The following is an 18,790-nucleotide window of genomic DNA, read 5'->3' on the forward strand; positions in this document are numbered from 1 at the left end:
TAAAATGGTTCATCATCAAAAGCAATGAGGGCAGGAACTCAAACAGGGTAGGAACCTGGAGACAGGAATTGTTGCAGAGACCATAGGCAGATGCTTCTTGGCTTGTTCATCGTGGTCGCCTCGACATGCTTTTCTTACTAGCACTCAGGATCCCCAAGCCTAAAGAAGACCCCACTCACAATAGGCTGGACCCTCCCCCATCAATCATTAATTAAGAAAACACCCTACAGCCACATCACATGGAGACATCGTCCCAGTTGAGATTCCTTCCTTTCAGATAATTCTAGCTGGTGTGAAATTGACTTAAAACTAGCCAGGATGATAAAAATCATGCTCCACCCTGTTTGGACATGTCCAAATGGCTCAGTACCAATCATCTTATTCTATTCTTCAAAATCCTCTTCACCATTAATTTAACTGAAGTTTCTGCCCTCACCTTCTTCTAGCCACCAACCCAACTGTACTTCTGGTTAACAGTTGACCACAACCTGCGCCCACAGGATCCATATACAAAGATTACCTTCTCCTTTCAAGGACAACCCTTGGGTCTTTCCTGAACAAATCCGTCCATTACAAGCAACAATCCTTGCTAAGTTTGCCCTGCTCTTCTGCATCACGATCCCTAGCCAACTGCCACCTTGTGCTGTTAGAAAGAGCAAAACCTCACCTCCTAAGCTGAGACAATCTGGGTCAGATGTTTGGTGCCTGATATGATGAACAGTTTCTTCTGAGAAATACCAAACACTTCTGATAATAGAGTCGAACAACTTCCTGATATGTTGAGACTCATCTTTATACAGTTGACCAATCACCTGTCCTGAAGGAACAGAATGACCTTTAACTAAGTGTTTAAGCTAATCTATTGGGGTCATCTAGACTACCTTTTCTTCCTTAGAAGTCTTTGCCAGGAAGGAATATTTGAAGGGGACTTAGTGGAAGCTATCTATTTCCAGCAGGTTTGAAACAAATCTTTGACACATGCTCACAAGGACTTGTCTGAAGTGACTTAAAATGCATGTGTGTTATATGTTCATGTTCACATGTGTCCTCATGTATCACTGCTGAGCACCCACCCATGTGTGTTATGTACTATTATAGTGGTGATGTCAAAAATACATTGGATATAGTCTGTCTCCAGAAGCCCACAGCGTGGTACCTTTAACCCAAGATCCCCAGACTCTTAGAGTTCAAAGTGCCCGTGATGCTCCTGGAAATGTCTATAGATTTACCAGCCTATATGCTGGTGTGCGTTTCTCTCAAGGGAGAAGATCAAGATTTCATTAGATCTTATTCACAAAACAAGATGAACAGCAACTAAGCTAGAGGTTAAAAGGTATATAAATGGTGGATAAGACAGCATGTTGACACTATGAGAGAATACAAAGGGTTTTGAAAGGTCTCCTGGAAGAAGCCATACGCAAGAGTGCAAATTCATCTGGGCACCAGACCATCTTCTGAATTTGTGTGTCCTACACCCATGGAGCAATGAGCCATGCATTCAAATTGTTCAAAAACCTTATGCATGGACTGAACAGGTTTGTTTGTCATCGTCCTCTAAGCACGTGGCACAGCCTGGAACCAGTTAGACTTTTTTTTTAAAGATTTATTTATTTATTATATATACAGCCTTCCTTCCATGTGCACCTGCACACCAGAAGGGGGCACCAGATCTCATTATAGATAGCTGTGAGCCATCATGTGGTTGCTGGGAACTGAACTCAGGAACTCTGGAAGAGCAGTCAGTGCTCTTAACCACTGAGCCATCTCTCCAGCCCCCAGTTAGACTTTCAAGAGAGCTCCAGAGTCAGACCAATTTAGATAAAGTGTCTATCATTGGCCGAAGCTGCCCGTCCGTGCCCTTGCATGACCTTGCTTCTCCTCTCTCCACAGCCTCTGTTGAGTCCTCTGGGACTCCCCCCCAGCCAGGGGGCTCAGCTTACAAAACCTCAAATGAGACCACTGCCAAGAAGTGCTTGCTCACCCCTGCTGCAATGGCAGGGGAATCTCCCTTTCCTTTTATGGGTGAAGCGCAAGAAAGGATTCATAAGTGGAGCCTGATCCTTCTCACCAAACACAGCCCACACCTCCCAGTAATTAAGCTTGACAAAAAAAAAAAAAAAAAAAAACCTGGTTGAGAAATTACCGCAAACTATATTGTCATCAAAAAAACACTTCCTATATGAGATCACAGAAGAGAGTAGGCACAACTTCCTGCTGAGACGATCGGCTAATGCTTAAATAGAACAACTCCTGACTGTCATTGACATTTTATAAAAAGCCAAGAGGACAGCCCAAGAGGATACAGTCCTTGTCCTGGCATCCTCCCAGTAGGATGCAGGAAAGAGGCTGACCCAACATACTGAAGAGCGTTTCATCCAAGTTCCCTGCTCCATCCTGATTCCACGTGCCAGGATGATGGAGTCACGTTTGCTGTTGCTAGGATTACTCTCATTCATCACAGTACCCAGTTGTTGTACAGGTAAGAGGCCAGGAGATGTCCTGGGAATCTTGGGAAGGCTAATGGACTCTTGGGAAGCCTAACACTCCTCAGCTGCAGAACCAGAGAGAGTACTAAGGTAGAAAACTGTGAGAAGGAGGTTCTACCTGTTGAATGTGGCTCACCAGAACCTCACTTTGTGTCTCAGTGGCCCCTAATCTATAAACTTTGCTCAGAATGGCATGAAGGATTTCATCATTCATAGTCCTTTATAGATTTTGTTTGTTTGTTTGTTTGTTGTGAGACAGATTCTCATGTAGCCCAGGCTGGCCTCAAACTTCACTATGCAGAAACAAGTGTGACATTGAACTCTTGATAAATGTGCTCCACCTATCTGGTATTTGCTTGCTTTCAGGTAGTCATGTAGCTCAGGTTAGACTAGAACTCACTATAAAGCCTAGACTGGTTTTAGATTGGAGATTCCCTTCCTCAGTCTCCCACGTGCTGGGATTATGGGCCTGGGACACCATGCCCACCTAATACATTTTCTTTTATTCTTTCTCTACACTCCTAAACACAGCTGTATGGTAATTCTAAAAAGCTACTAGAGTCCTCTCAAAGTCAGATTTAATATGCCTGAGGTATGAGTAACTCATATGAAGCAGACAATTTAGGACTTCAGAAATGTTTCATTCCCAGGGATGTTTTGGTTTTGCTGTCTTGGGGAGATCCTTGTGAGTGTGATTTTATGGCAAATTCAGAAAACATAAATATACTCATTTTAGAACACAGCTTGTCTCTCCTTCTCTGTGTGTAGCTCTGTATGTGTACATATGGACACACATGTTAGTAGTGAATTCCATCATCATGGATTTTCTCAGATATTGTCTTAAAAAATAAAAATCACTAACTTGGGTATCAAATAACTCCTCTTAATTGAGGGTGGATTTTCTAATGCTGCTTTTTTTTCTTGTTAATCCAGCAAGAGAAGTAAGGTTTGGGAGAAATATATATATCGAGAGAAATGGGAATAGCTCACTATGTAGTCTTGGGTTGTCTGGAACTTGCCATATAGACTAGATTGGCTCAAACTTATAAAGATCTACCTGCTTCTGTACATACCATCATACCAGGATAAAAATATGTATTTTTGAGAGCCTATAATTTCATACTATTAATTTCTAAAAATTTATTCTTTAATAATGCATAAAATGTGTTGAGAATAGAAAGCTTAAGACATTTACATGGAATCTGGTTGCTGATTTTGGGGCAAGTGACCACATTATGTTGTGCCACACAGTGACCTGGTGTAGGAGCATTGTGACTTTGGAATTAAGGTTGCCATGATTTTAGGAAGCTTTTAATGTGATTTCTCACTCAACAGCATCTATCCCTCAACACAGTCTTTGCCAGGTCAGTCCAAGTCAAAAACAACCAAGTCTTCACAATCAAGTGTGTTCTATCTCTGAGGAAAGTATTTCACGTAAACTTGTGTTATTATGAGCCGCGGTTGACTTATAAAGAGCTCCAAATGGTCTTTGTGGGTTAGCATTCCGAGTCCTTCATTTGCTTGGTTTTGCAAAACACCTGCCCATACACTTCTTATGCATACATGTATGGAGAAACGGCAGTAATATAGGTTGAAGTGTGTTTAGAGCTGTGGAGTGTGGAGCTGTCAGAGAAGTCTTCGTGAAGGTAGCTGAGCCCTGGAGACTGGTAAATTTCCGTAAGGGAAGATTTAGGATGAGAAGACACGTGGGACAAGACACAGAGGTGCACGGGGAATCAATAAGCGGTCCCATGCGGTCTCTATCCTGGGCAGGAATATGGGAATATGGGGTAAAGTACAGAAAGATAGAAACTAGGCCAAAGGAATTAAATTCCTGGTCAGGAAGTTCTTTTCTTTTCCGGTATTGTTGGGTAGAAAAGAAAGGCTTTGAATGTGCTAGACAAGTTCTCTACCACTGAGCTGCGTTTCGAACCCACAGCGCCAAACATTGCAGTTGCATTTGGTAGGCAACGAAAAACTACTTGAAAAATGTTAGGGAATACCACTTATAGAGCACGTTTGATGAACCCGATGTAAAAATTATATTGCAACTTCTAATCACTTGGCAGTGTGGATGGCATGAATCTGCAGAATAACCCCAAACTCAGATCGTCATGGTTGCAAGGCTCAAACTCAGCTTGTCCTTCCTGTTGAAAACAGGACCAGTGGCGACCCCGGCTGAGAGTAGAGGGGGAACGGGCAAGGAGCTATGTCGAGAGACAAATTCGTTCCCAGTGGGAAAGAAGATGAAATGTACTGGAGTACTGAGGTCGGAAGTGTCTCAGACACTACCCCAGCACAAGAGGTGATCTCATTTCAGATTCCTTTTTCCTCCAGGAAGCATCCAGTTTAAACAATTCATGGGGTTGGAGGGATGACTCCCTGGTTTGGAGCTGTAGTTGCTCTTACAAAGGACCCAGAACCCAACATGGTGGTTCACCACCATCTGTAACTCCCAGTTCCAGAGGATCTGACAGCTTCTCCTGGCCTCCATAGGCACAGCATGCCCTTGTGCACAGACCTATGCACAGGCCAAACACCTAAAGATATAAAATAAATAAATCTTCAATTGAAAACGATTAGAAAAATAAACAAGTCTTTCTATTCCTCGGGGCAAGGGAGAGGTCTTTAATGAAATAAAACAGACTGCCAACAGATATGCAATTTCTAGCTGATTCATAAAGCAGATTTTCATTCTGAAAATTTCCAAAGCCACCATTTAAAAGTGTGATGTGGCACAAGGGATGTATTAGTCAACTTGGGTGTTCTTAGTCTCTATATCACTGGGCGTTGGGATGTGGTTAAAAAGAGAATTCTCCCTGATATTGCCAACACAGCGGGTTACTACAGGCGCCTTTCTCAGAATTGTGGAAATTCTGAGATACCCTCTGATCATCTTTCATTCTAGGAATTCTGTAACCAAATCTTTATCCCTGTAGAGTCAAAAGACAAAAGGTGTGGAAACCCATTAAGGTGATACGCTTGTCTAATTATCCCTTCTGGTAAAGGCTGCTGCCCACACCAGAATTTCCCATCTTTACTTTTGCTATTATGACCCATGCTTCACATGTGATCGTTCAGTGTCTCCACACTTTAGAGCCACCGTTGCTGTGTTCATCTTCAAAATAGACCCTGGAGAGATGGGCCTTTGCCAAGTATTGTCAATGCTTAATGAAAGAGTCATGACTTTTTATTAAATGTCTTAAATAGACAGCTAGGTATATAATCCACGCTTATGCTCCATTTAGCTTTGAGAACTGAAAAAAAAAAAAAGCCGTAATTGATTCCATCCACTTCTGCCTCAACTGGCCACGCTCTGAGACAACAGCTTGTGTGTTCTACAGCTCCACCACTCCATTCCCCCCAAAGACAAGGACTCTTGGGATTTTTGTGTTCACATGGAAATGTGTGCATATGAATGGTGGGGGGGTCAGCTTTGGTATTAATCTGCATATGCGATTCGCATGAGTTTGCTTTGTTATCGTTTGGGAGTTTTTATTGCTGTTGTCTGGAGATGGGTTTTTGTTTGCTTGTCTTTTGCTTGCCTGGGGCTACATGGTTGGGTGAGGCTGCCTGGGCAGAGAGTTTCAGGAATCTGCCCATTTCTTATTTCCCAGGACTGGCATTAAAGGTATGACTGCCACATCCTGCTTTTCTTTTCTTCATTTTTTTAATAGTATTTTATTTTAGGTGCATGAGTGCTTTGTCTGCATGTTTATATGTGCACCACACAACTACCTAGTACCCTCAGAGGTCAGAAGAGGGCATTGGATTCTCTGAGACTGGATTTGCAGATGGTTATAAGTTCTCAGGTGCTGCTGGGAAGCGAACCTGGGTCCTCTGCAGGATCAATAAGTACCCTTAAGTGCTGAGCCATCTTTCCAGACCCCATACTCAGCTTTTCTGTATGCAATAGGGATCATACCTATGCAGCAAGCACTTTACAAACTGAGCCATCTCCCCAGCCCCAGAGATGTGTGCACACACATACACATGCACACAAATATACACACATCCACACAAGCACACACACACATCCACACACACTCAAAAACTTAGAGAGTTCTAGATACTTTTGTGCAATTTCCTGTGGAAATCATTCCTGTGCTAGCAGTGAATGCCGTGAAGGTAGACTGCACCTCCACACACTAGCTGTTAAGGTTAACACCCCATTTTCCTTAGTGTTTGGTAATGCACATAAATTTCACAAATAAAGTATGAATTTCCTTAAGAAATGGAGCATACCTGTCAGGCAGTGGTGGTGCACACCTTTAATCACAGCGCTCGGGAGGCAGAGGCAGGTGGGTCTCTGTGAGTTTGAGATCAGCCTGGTCTACAGAATGAGTTCCAGGACAGGCTCCAAAGCTACAGAGAAACCCTGTCTTGAAATCTACACCCCCTCCAAAAGAAAGAAAGGAAGGAAGGAAAGAAGGAAGGAAGGGAGGGAGGGAGAGAGAGAGAGAGAGAGAGAGAGAGAGAGAGAGAGAGAGAGAGAGAGAATGCCAGCAGTGGTCAGTGAGGAAAAGAATTAGGAGGCAAATAAACTTTTAAAGAAATGGAGTTTGGAACAAAACACCTAATGATGTTAGGAGAACCAAAAGCAAGACCTAGGAAGTCATAGTTTTCAGGAAATTTCTCTCTGCAGGAGAAGGTTGATAGACAACTCTTGAAATCCCCTTTCAGCTGAACATTCTATGTCCAGAATTCTGGAAATAGAAACATTCTCCACAGAAAACATTTTTATCCTCGGGCACTGCTGGAAATCAGAGAAGTTCCCAACCAAAGACAAGCCCAGTAGGAAAAGGATTGAAAGGTCACCCAGCATCAACAGACCAGAGTCTGGTAGCTCAGTTGCAGGTTATTTCCCACTCTCATTGCAGTACGATTACAATTTCCGCATTGCTCAAGCTGTGGGTGTAGGGTAAAAACACCACTGTTTTGGTGAAGTCTTCTTAGGCTTATTTGCTTTCCAAGGGAATTTCTTCCCTCAAATGATGTCCCTGTTTCTCAAAAGGAGTGTGGAGATATTACTCTCTTCTCTTTGTCTTGAGCCATCCCCTGTGAGAAAAAAAAGAGCACCTTCATTAAGTACATTACTTCAAAAAAGTTATAAACTCCAAGTCTGAGATGCCTTGGGAGTTAGGAACACATGCTAGTTTTGATGAGTTAGGGTCCTAGGACTCATGCTGGGAGTCTCACAACTGCCTGTTTGGATCCAGTGACCTCTTCTGACCTGCATGTACTTATAGACACACACATAAATAAAAATAATTCTTTAAAAATGTTATAAACCCTTCATCTCTGAATGGGTTTCAAATAAAGGCTGGACTAGAACCCAGGTCTCTTGAATATTGGCCCAATGTTTCCCGTACATCTTTATCCTGATTCTCAGAAGTGATATCCCTTCCTTCATGCAGCCACCATTCATGTATTAGGATTATAGGGATGAGAAAAGGTATAGCCCTTGTTCTTCAACAGGGAAGATTAAATATCTGCTGAGAGGCTCGTATTTTGAAGACGGCCAAGGGAGAGTCAACATCGGCCAGTGAGTCAACATTCCATCCCATACCAATTCCCCACCATGTTTTCAAGGAGGGCACCCATCTGCAGGGAAAGCAACAGTTAAGCCATCCCTGGAATTTTAGATATTGTCTACTCTAATGTTGTTTGTTGGGGGAGGCTGAAGTAGATATAAAAATTGTAACTGTAATTCTTGCTTGATACCTGTTTTGTTATATGGAATTTTACTATGCTAAAGTTAAAACTTTTCTTTTTATTTAGACAGAAAAGGGGAGGTGATGTATGCTGTGAATATGGCTTATTGACATTGGTTAATAAAGAAGCTGCCTTTGGCCAATGGCTTAACAGAATATAGCCAGACTGGAAGAAACATATAGAGAGAGTAGGCAGAATCAGTGAGAACCATGTAGCCGCCCACAGGACATAGACACCTCCACCAGTGCCCACCGGAACCTTGCTGGTAAGCCACAGTCTCATGGTGATACATTAATAGAAATGAGTTAATTTAAGATATAAGAGTTAGCCAGATATATGCTTAAGCTATTGGCCCAACAGTATTGCAATTAACACAGATTTCTGTGTGGTTATTTTGGTTCTGGGCAGCCAGGAAAAACAAGCAGTCTCCCCCGACAGTTGTTCAGATAGTTTTTGACTATTTGATTTTATAGTCATCTTGGGATTTGCCTTCATCAATAAGAGAACACAGGTCTCACTGGGGACTGGATGAGGAGCAGTGCTTCCCAATACCAGCTGCATGCACACTAGAGTGTGCGTCTGGGATGCGTGTGAAAGTGATGACTGAGACTTCTTGAGAAGAGTGAAGCCAGACTCTCTAGGGAGGAAAACCAAACATACCGATGACATTCTTTGTTGTCTTCACACAATGAAGACGCAGTGAGGATTGATACCCAACTAACACTTTAAATAAGGAGAATAATGGCCCAGCCAGGCATGGTGTGTACACCTCTAATCCCGCACTTGGAGCCTGGTGCAGGAGGATTGTGAGTGTGAGACCAAAGCTCCACAGTGAGACTGTTTTAAAAGGAACAAACCACAAGAAGAGAAGAGGGGAAAGGAGAGGGAAGAGGAGGAAGGGAACATAAATGATTCCCATGTCGTTCTGATTTCATGGTTTCATTTTTATTCACTGAGAATAGAGAAGAACTTCCCACACACAGGACAGCGGGAGATATTGTCCTAAAGCACTCTGTTTGGATAGGGATTTGGTTGCTTGAAATTCCAGTTCAGACAGGCTCCAACATGAGGCCTGTGTTGTCGGTGCCTGGGCCCTGTTGTGAGCAGCAGGATATCAGGTAGCAGGAGGCATGCACACTGCCTACCCACACAGAACTCGAGACTGAAACGGGAAGCAACTCCAAAGAAGATCAAATGTTGATCAAAGGTTGCAAGATCTGTCTAACCCAGCCTATGAATATTGTGTGTGGTCAGAAGACAAAGAGCAGAATGCTGCCTGGTTAACTAAGGACGACCTCTGAGAAGGGTTTGTGGGGAACCTAGCTCAGAGGGATGCTTAGGAATAACAGATGTTAGAAGACAGTATTGATACGGTTTTCCTGGACACATGGACTGCTATCCATGCATGACAAACTAAAGACTGAGGAACTGAACAGAACAACCAAACCAATAAACTATATCTGTCATATATACTATATGTATGTGTGTGTATATATATATGTCCTACACACATATACACACACATATATATACACACATATATATGTATGTATGTATATATATATGCTCCCAAATGTGTGTCTGAAGAAAATGGGGTCCAAGTGCATAGTGATTCTCTGATAAAATTTAATACTTTCTCCACATAAAAAAGCTGAACATGATGATGTATATTTGCAATCCCAGTGCTGGGAAAGAAAAGCAAATCCCTGGGGCTCAGTGGTCTACTGGCCAAATCAGTGAGCTCTAGGCTGATGGAAAACCATATCTCAAAAGGGAAGGTGGATGACTTCTGAAGAATAAGACTGAGGTTGACCTCAGGCTCCCACATGCACACACGTGACAGATGTGCCCTCATGGATGTGTGCAATAATAATAGAGGTAGTAACGCTTCTGCTCAGACAAAAGACTTTGCATGTCCCTCATCCTTTAATCCTCCCATACCTACAGGTGTTACTTGTCTCTAGTAGATTTCTTCTACATGATGGATTACTGACCAGCTTTGCCAGTATCCCATGACATCCCTGGATATGGTCAAAGCAGTTTTGAGTCTTCTAGTCCTACATATATATTTTTAACTCTGTCTCAGTTCAGTCAACCTTATACCACAAAGCCAGAACGCCAGGGCTTCTAACCTCATACCCTACTTCATCTAGGCTTCTTCAGTCAGCCACTCTCAAGGCAGTAGCAGGCTCCCTGCATGCACGCAGGAGGCTTAGGCTCATATGCCTGGACAGTCAATGGTTTCACCGAAGAAGCAGCATTTTATTTTTTCTTTAAAATTTTTAAAGATTTTATTTTATTTTCTGTGTATAAGTGTGTGTGTGTGTGTGTGTGTGTGTGTGTGTGTGTGTGTGTGTGTGCATCATGGGTATGCCTGGTGCCCAAGGAGGCAGAATAAGGCATTGATTGGATCCCCTGAAACTGGAATTATGAAAGATTGTGAGCCACGATGTGGGTGCTGGGAACTGAACCGGGTTCTCTGCAAGAGCAGCAAGTGCTCTTAACTGCTGAACCAGCTCCAGAAGCATTTTAAACAGTGGAGATAACAAGAAGAGCTTATGTTCACTGTCTATGTGCAGTTTTTCAGGTATTGTGTTAAGTCAGTATTTCCTGGGTCAATTTTCAAAATAAGATAGTTCTGCCAGGCATTGTGGTTTATGCCTTTAAGCCCAGCACTTGGGAAACCAAGGCAGCAGATCTCTATGGGTCTCTTCTACATAAAGCAGTGGTTCTCAACCTTGCTAATGCTGTGACCTTTTAATATAGTTCCTCATGGTGTGGTGACCCAACCATAAAATTATTTTGTTGCTGCTTCATAATGGTAATTTTGCTACTGTCATGTATTGTAATGTAAGCAACTGCTTCACAGTGCTATTAGTTAACCCGGAATCCACAGGTTGAGAACCACTGACGTAGAGAGTTCCAAGCCAGTCAGGGCTACACAGTGAGCCTCTGGCTCTCAAAAATCTAGGTAGTTCTTATTATCTCCATTTTGTACCTGACAAACTTTGTCTTTGATCAGTGAAACAAGCAGCTGATGTAACACAACTAGGATGGTTCTAGAATTTGAGTTTGTAGCACCTCTGCCTACCACCTGCCTTACGGAGCAGCCCCACAGTCTAGCCTACCTGTTGGATCTCTTGCATTTCTTTGTGGTGTGTGTGTGTGTGTGTGTACACATGCATGTATATACACTTGTGTGGGGATTAGAGCTCAACATTCTATCTTCCTTTATCTCACCATCTTATTTCTTTTCATTTTTATTTTACTTATTTTTGAGACAGGGTCTCTCACTGAGCCTGGAGCTGACCTGCTCAGCTAGACCATCTAGTGAGAAAGCCCCGGGAATCCTCCTGTCTCCCGCAGCTCCACTACTGGGGCTACAAACCGGCATCACCATCACCAAGCTCAGATTTTCCCGTGGGGCGTAGGGCTCCAAACCAGACTTCTCATGTCTTCACAGCCCTTTACTGCCTGGTACAGCCTCAAACTCTTTTTTTTTTTCTTTCTGAAATGCAGTCTTATGTAGCCCAGGCTGGCTTAGAAATTCATTAGGTTTGGCCTTGATCCCTCTGCCTCCACTTCCAGGTGCTTGGGTTACAAATGCATACCACTACATCTCAGTCTGGTAGAAGCTCTTCAGGACTGGTCCTTAGAACCCGTGCTCTCTGGATCCTTCTGTTTCCTTTGCAGCTTTTTTCTACCTGTTTTCCTTTTGCTGCCGTAACAGAGCAGCCTGGGGTGTTTTCCTTGCATCTGACTGAGCTTCACAGAAAGCGCTGTAGCCGAGTCTGCCTCGGAAGCCCACAGAACAGAGGAAATTCTGAGCACCTCTGGGCATGAGTCACCACACCTTGTTCAGGAATTGCCATCTCTGCCCACAAAGTCACCCACTGTTTTCTGTTTGGGACCAAAATAGATACCTCCTTCAGAAACTGGTTTTCTTTGTGCTCCCAGTAATAAAAAACAAAAGACAAAGATGGGTATGTGCCTCTCAGGGCAGACAGAGAAGCCTGTACACGTAGATGTGACAGGAGGAAGAGACAGTGACAAGGGACATCCTATGTTTGAGGCTGGGCTTCTGATTATTTCTGTGTCTATCGCTTGGCCCAACCATTTACACACTAGTTCATTCACCATGTATTGAGCACCTACTGTGTATGAGTCACAAAGTCAGAGGTGAGTAAAACCTACCTCTCGGCCTCCTGGAGCTTATGAGGAGAGAAATACTGCCTGGACTCCTGGGATCCAAGCCAAGGGCTGAGATTCAAGTACAAATACAGAGCTGATGTACACATAGGCCATTGTCCATTACTCTGACGAGACCAGTACACCAGAAGCCAGTAACTCAATCCCATAACACTGACATTTAGAGCAGAAAGATGGTCAGAGAGCAATATTTTGTCAGCATAGATTGCTGGAATTATTAGGATCCTATACTTTGCATTTGGAACTTAAAATAGTGTGGACAGAGGTTGTGCACTTTGTTTGGCTCAAGAGATCCTTGCAGGGACATCTCGGGTAGGATATATGTGGAGTCCTGTAGGAACAAGATTATTTTCACGGCCTCATAGATCTTGGAGGCACCATCTACAGGTCAACTGTCACATGTCTGAGTACATATGGCATTTCCTCCAGTCCTCAACACCTATGGCCTTTTCCAGGAAGGAATGAGAAAAGGGAAGGAGAGAGGGAGGGAGGGAAGGAACCTCATTAACCCAGTTCTTACTGTTAGTGAGTTTCCCTTCCCTTTCCTCCTCCCCTCCTCTGTCTTCCCCTTCTCTTCCCTTCCCTTCCCTTCTCTTCCCTTCCCTTCCCTTTTCTTCCCTTCCCTTCCCTTCTCTTTCTCCTTTTGTTGTGTTAAGGATCTATCCCAGGACCTTAAACAGGCTAAACTATGTAAACACTCTACTGCTGAGCATATCTCTAGCTTTTGTTTTTAGAGACAGGGATTCTAACTCAGACTGATCTCGAACTTTCTACACAGTCTTAGCTGACCTTAAAGTCATTCCCTTCCCTCCTCAGCATCTCCCAAGCTCCCGGATGGCGAAGTTTATCATCAGTTTAGGCTTTTGTTTTTATTGTTTTGTGTGATGCTGAGAATTAAACCCAGGCCTTCATCCATGCTAAACAAACACTTTACCACCGAGCTGTGCTAACATTACTTCATAAAGCAGAGAAGATGTATTTATAAACTATAACAATAATAAATGAATACATACAAACATATGATGCATACATGTAAATGAAATTAGTCCCCAAATCAAACTGGCTCATGTCCCCAGGGAAAAGTCAGTTTATCATGTTACTGGGTAATGGCAAGCGAAACATTTCTAAAAGTTTTGTTTAAAGTCCCCCAACATCTATGGTGACGTCAACCTCTTCCTGCCCAGCACCTTGAGAGTTTCCAGGGAGTTTTGGGGCCAGTGGCTTGACACTGGGTTGCATGCTTGACACTTGCTGACAGTGGGCAGGCTGCGGTGGCTTTCCCCGCCAGGCTTGTCACTCAGCTGAGCCTCTGTTTCCTGCCCTTGTGGTAGTGACACGTCTGTTCAGAGCCTAATTTAGAGCAAAAAGAACCTTTGTAAAGAGAAAACTCCTCATTTAAAGAAAAGGAAAACAAGCTTCTTCAGAGTCTTTTTTAGAATAAAAGGGCAATGCCCTCAGAGATCCCGCTAGTACCCCTGAGGGGAGGCATACCCTGAGGGCTCTTGAGGTTCAGTTTTTCACTTAGGTTTCCCTGTCTGGGACGAGCCAATCCATTACATTCCTGCTTCCTCAGGTTCTGCTTCTCTGAGGCAATTTTTAGCTATTATTGCTAAGGAACTGTTGGCCAGGCTCCAGAGGCGTCTGGATGCCATCCTCTTCTTAGAGGATACGATTGCAGCCTTTGGGAGCTAGGCTGTCTAGCCACTGAGCTCAGAGGGAGTGCCTGTCTCCACCTCGTCGGTTCTCCAGTATGGGGATTTGAATATGCACAGCCATACCAGAGTCTATGGGGTGCTGGGGAAACGCTCTCAGGTCCTCATGCTTGTGCAGCAAATCCACGGAACCATCTCCTGGCCTTGGTTTCATGTTTCAGTACAGATTCATATTATAATACACAGCATAATATATGTTCTTATACTATGGTATTGGCAATGTTTAGCATAGTTACTCCTGGTGCCCCTTATTTTCCATGACTTTTTTTTTCTGTTTCTCTTCTAATCCTAAATTCTTATCCTACACCATACTTACTTTTCTGGTTATTTATTTATTTATTTGATTGTTTGTTTATCTATCTATTTTTTATTTATTATTTATTTGAGTCAGGGTCTTGCTATGTATTCCTGACTGACCTAGAACTCACCATAGAGATAGGCTGGTCATGGACACATGGTGATCACATGACCTCACAAGCACTGGGACTACAAATCAGGGGAAATCCCACAGATATCCATTTGAAAATCTCCTCATCAACACAATTTAACTTCTCGGAAGGTTCTGTCTCTTTCCAGAAGGCTGTGGGTGAGATTTACCAATTTAGCACATATCTGCTAAAAATACGTCTCTTTCCCAAGAAAACAGTTTCCAAGATTTGAGGGGAAAACTCTTTAGTTTTCAGAGAAAGAGCAGGGATGTTTCTTCCCCACCTGTTTTCTCCTCCTCCTCCTCCTCCTCTTCTTCTTTAAATCTGATAACACGTTAATTTAAATCAAGTTGACATTCTGTGGTAAATTTGTGGTTAACTCTTTCAAGTACTGAAGCTTGTTTTCAGTGAGGGGACTGAAGGGTGAGAACAGTCCAGGCCCAACCACTCTAGGGCTGACGCATTACAGATCCTCAGACCTGACAATTTAGAGACAGCGATGGGTGACAGAAGATACTTCCAACCGCTTGCCTCTGTTTCTTTCTAAGAGCAAATTCTTAGTTCTTCTAGGTCTACTGTTTGCTGTTTGTGTAATTACTGCCAACGAAGGCACAAGGATTTCTCCACAGGGCTCTTACTGGTGAGTTGCTCGTTCTTACCTGTGGAAACTGTCTCTTTGACGCAACCTGAGAGAGCTGACCTCAAACACTGGGTCAAATAACACAGGACTCACAGGGGAGCCGGACTAATTTCCAGGGGGATGTTACCATACAAACATTGCTTATTGTTCATTTTCAGGGTCTTCACTTTAGTTTTTAGAAACTTCTTGAGCCTAGCATGGTGGTGCACACCTTTAAGCCCAGCACTCAGGAGGCAGAGGCAGGGGGATCTCTGTGAGTTCAAGGCCAGCCAGGTCTACAAAAGGAGTTCCAGGACAGCTAGGGCTACACAGAAAAAAACAACAACTTTGTCTCTAGAAACAGAAAAACAAGCCAGGTGGTAGTGGCACGGGCCTTTAATCCCAGCAGCGCTCGGGAGGCAAAGGCAGGCACATCTCTGTGAATTTGAGGCCAACCTGGTTTACAGAGCAAGTTCCAGGACAGACTCCAAAGCTACACAATGAAGCCCTGTCTTGAAAAACCAAAAGCCAAAACAAAAAACAGACAAAACTTATTTTTAATAATGACTACCTTAAGAGATTTTTCTTTTAATCGTGTGTGTGTGTTACAGGGTTTCACTATGCAGGCCCTAGCTGTCCTGGAACTCACTACGGAGACCAGGGTTGTCTAAAACTCACAGAGATCCACTTGCCTCTGCCTTCCAAATACTGGGATTGAAGGACTATTCCATAACTGGCTTTCATGAATATTCCTTTAATCATGTTTAGATTCTTTCTGTACTATTGACATGCCCATATAGACTTCCACCTTCAAACAGAGTTAATCAAGAGATTTTTCACTACCATCCATCATTGCAGAGATAAATTCTAATAAACCAGAATATTAGTTTTTATCATACATGGCTAAAGCTAAATAAGAATATCATACTCAATATTCTGACATCTGCTTTAATAAGTGAGACTCTTCTATGGTCATTTTCTCTGCAGTGCATTCCAGGTTAATAGAAAGACTAAAATAACCATGTAAAAGGCATTGGAAAGAATCATTTAACCATCTGTGGTCATCTGGAGAATGCCCTCCATAGACTTAAATATTTGAATAGTTGGTCCTCAGTTGATGGAATTGTTTGGGGCAGGATTAGGATGGATATCCTTGTTGGAGGAGGTATACAACAGGAGCAGGGGGTGAGCTTTGAGGTTTCAAAAGACTCCTGTAATAGCCCGTGTTCTCTCTCTCTTTCTCTTTCTCTCTTTCTCTCTGTCTCTGTGTCTTTGTCTGTCTCTCTGTCTCTGTCTCTGTCTCTCTCTCTCTCTCTTCCATGGTTGTAGACCAAGATGTGAGCTCTCAGCTATTCCTCTGTTCTACCATCAAAAATTCTAACTCTCCAAACCATAAGCCAAATCAAATGTTTTCTTTGTAAGCTGCCTTGGTGGTCCCGATGTCATATCACAGAAATAGAAAAGTAACTAAGATACCCTCTGATACAGTTTACAGTAAACATCTGGTACTTATTTCTTCCTGAGTTGACTTTTTTAACTGATTGATATCTTTATTAACTATTAATAGTTAATATTAACTATATATTAACTATACTTCTACTCTTTCTTCAATTTCTTCCTTTCTCTCTTTCTAAGACAAGGGCTTGTCACGTACTTCAGGCCGGACTTGAACTCACAATCCTGCTTTCTTTTGAGTTTTTGGTGGTTCAATAGCTACACCTCCCTTTTCTTCATATTGTTGTTCTGTTGTACTTGCTCCTTCTAGTCCTGGTTATTTTCAGAATCTATTTAAATGAACAGCTTTTAATTTGCCTGACATTCTTTATTGGTTTTTTCTCTTTGATAAATTCTTCTTGTAGTCTTTATATCTTTTTATCTCCTTTCTTTAACTCTATTCCACTGTTTTTAACTTCCTTCAGTAAATATTTAATTTGATAAGGCTTGCTCTTTAATTAAGCATGTATTTTCCTTTGGGGTTGTAAGCCTCCCTGTAGGTACTGTGCTGGCTGAGTACCGCAGGGTTTTAAGCTTTTTATTTTCTTTGCCATCCTGTGCAGAGTGTTTTACAGCGTGAGTTCTGAGTTTGCTTTTGATCCACGAATTTATTTGGAACTTTAAGCTTTCTTTTCAAAATGTGTTAAGTTGTATTGTTGTTTGTGGTTTTGCTTTCTGTTCTGAACTTCTACTTTCATTACACCGTGGTTAGAAAATGAATCTGTGTGATACTTACTCTTTGATACTTGTAGAAACCACCTCTGATGCCTAGTAAGAGCTCTGTTTTTGTGAAGGTCCCAGGTGTGGTAAAGAGAATGCACATTTCCTATGCATTGGGCACACAGCTACACCCATCAAGCTTACTGACAATTAGCAAGACCTTCTTTGAGCCTTCCCTTGACAGTGGTCCTTGGCATATCCGTTTATTGTGTAGTGAGTGTTGAGTTTAATTCTAGTAATTGAGGTTACTCTTGTGATTTTCTGGGCTGTATTTGGTAGCTTCCGATTGGCTGAGTGCTGAAGGACCTGCTTTTACTGTGGTATCCCCACAAGTGGGGTCGCTCCAGTGGTTCAGGAGGTGTGTAATAGGCAGTGTACTATACGAGGTGCATTATCTCCAGTCAGTGCTGTAGACTCAGCACTGTGCCACTTGGAGGAATAAAAAATGGTTTGTGTAGCAGTGCTTCTCCTGTGTGGAGGGAGTGAGATGTGCTATTTCTCCCTTGTTACATCCAGTGTTGAGTCTTCAGTCCTGATCCCAACCCCACACCTCTGCATCTTGGGACTTTTGTCTCCATTATTCATGTTGAGATATCGCCTACATTTGAGCAAGACTAAGAAATGGAGGGAATAGGTTGTAATTTCTCTCATCTGAGATAGGAGTATATCTCACCTCCTACCCTGTGCGTTCCAATGTTGGGCTTGATCTCCCGCACCAACAGTAATGTCACTGGCTCAGAATCAAATTGTGTTCTAAAAATATAACAGAAACCTATTGAAATAACATCTACCGCACCAATGGCCATAAGAAAGCGAAGAGCTAGTATCAAACACCTAGAAAAGATATACAATAATGAAAGCAGAATTATATTAAAAAAGGAATAAAAATAAGAACTAGGTGGAAAAATCCAAGTTAAATGATAAATATAGATAAAGGAGTGAGAAAAATATTGAGGGAAAACAAAGACAAGCTCAAAGCAAGCAAGACTAAGCAAGCTGAAGCTTCCTTCTTGCCTAGATAATGGAATTGCTTCTTTCCCCAACTTTTGGTTTCAGATATCACCAGAGTTGTGTGTGTGTGTGTGTGTGTGTGTGTGTGTGTGTATGTGTGTGTGTGTGTGTATGTGTGTGTGTGTATGTGTGTGTGTGTGTGTATGTGTGTGTGTGTGTGTGTGTGTGTGTGTGTGTGTTGGGGGTGGACCTTGTCTTCTAGTCAAACAGGTCAAACTAGATGGTACAATACAGATTCTTAGCTCTGGCCTCCTTGCCAATGAGCACTGCAGGGCTGTATTCACCCCACTGAGCTACATCTGCACACCCCAGTATCTGTGACTGTAGGAGCCCCCAGCACGCTATTCTCACCAGCTGGAATTGTCCGTGAGCCTGCGGGAGTGGAAAATGTTCATG

The 18,790-nt window shown here is 42.7% G+C and overlaps 1 protein-coding gene across 2 annotated transcripts in view; it reads left to right on the forward strand.

The window, feature by feature from the left end:
* The first annotated feature begins 2,207 nt into the window (after window positions 1–2,207).
* Il2ra (interleukin 2 receptor subunit alpha) overlaps window positions 2,208–18,790 on the forward strand; it is a 41,650-nt gene continuing 25,067 nt past the window's right edge. For both annotated transcript variants that reach the window (XM_048461089.3, XM_048461090.3), the window contains exon 1: window positions 2,208–2,479. In XM_048461089.3, coding sequence (XP_048317046.3) covers window positions 2,413–2,479 — 67 coding nt within the window. In that variant the 5' untranslated portion in view covers window positions 2,208–2,412. The remainder of the gene's footprint in view (window positions 2,480–18,790) is intronic.

This window comes from Myodes glareolus, chromosome 14 (assembly GCF_982192425.1).
Source record: "Myodes glareolus chromosome 14, mMyoGla1.1, whole genome shotgun sequence".
Lineage (NCBI taxonomy): Eukaryota > Metazoa > Chordata > Mammalia > Rodentia > Cricetidae > Myodes > Myodes glareolus.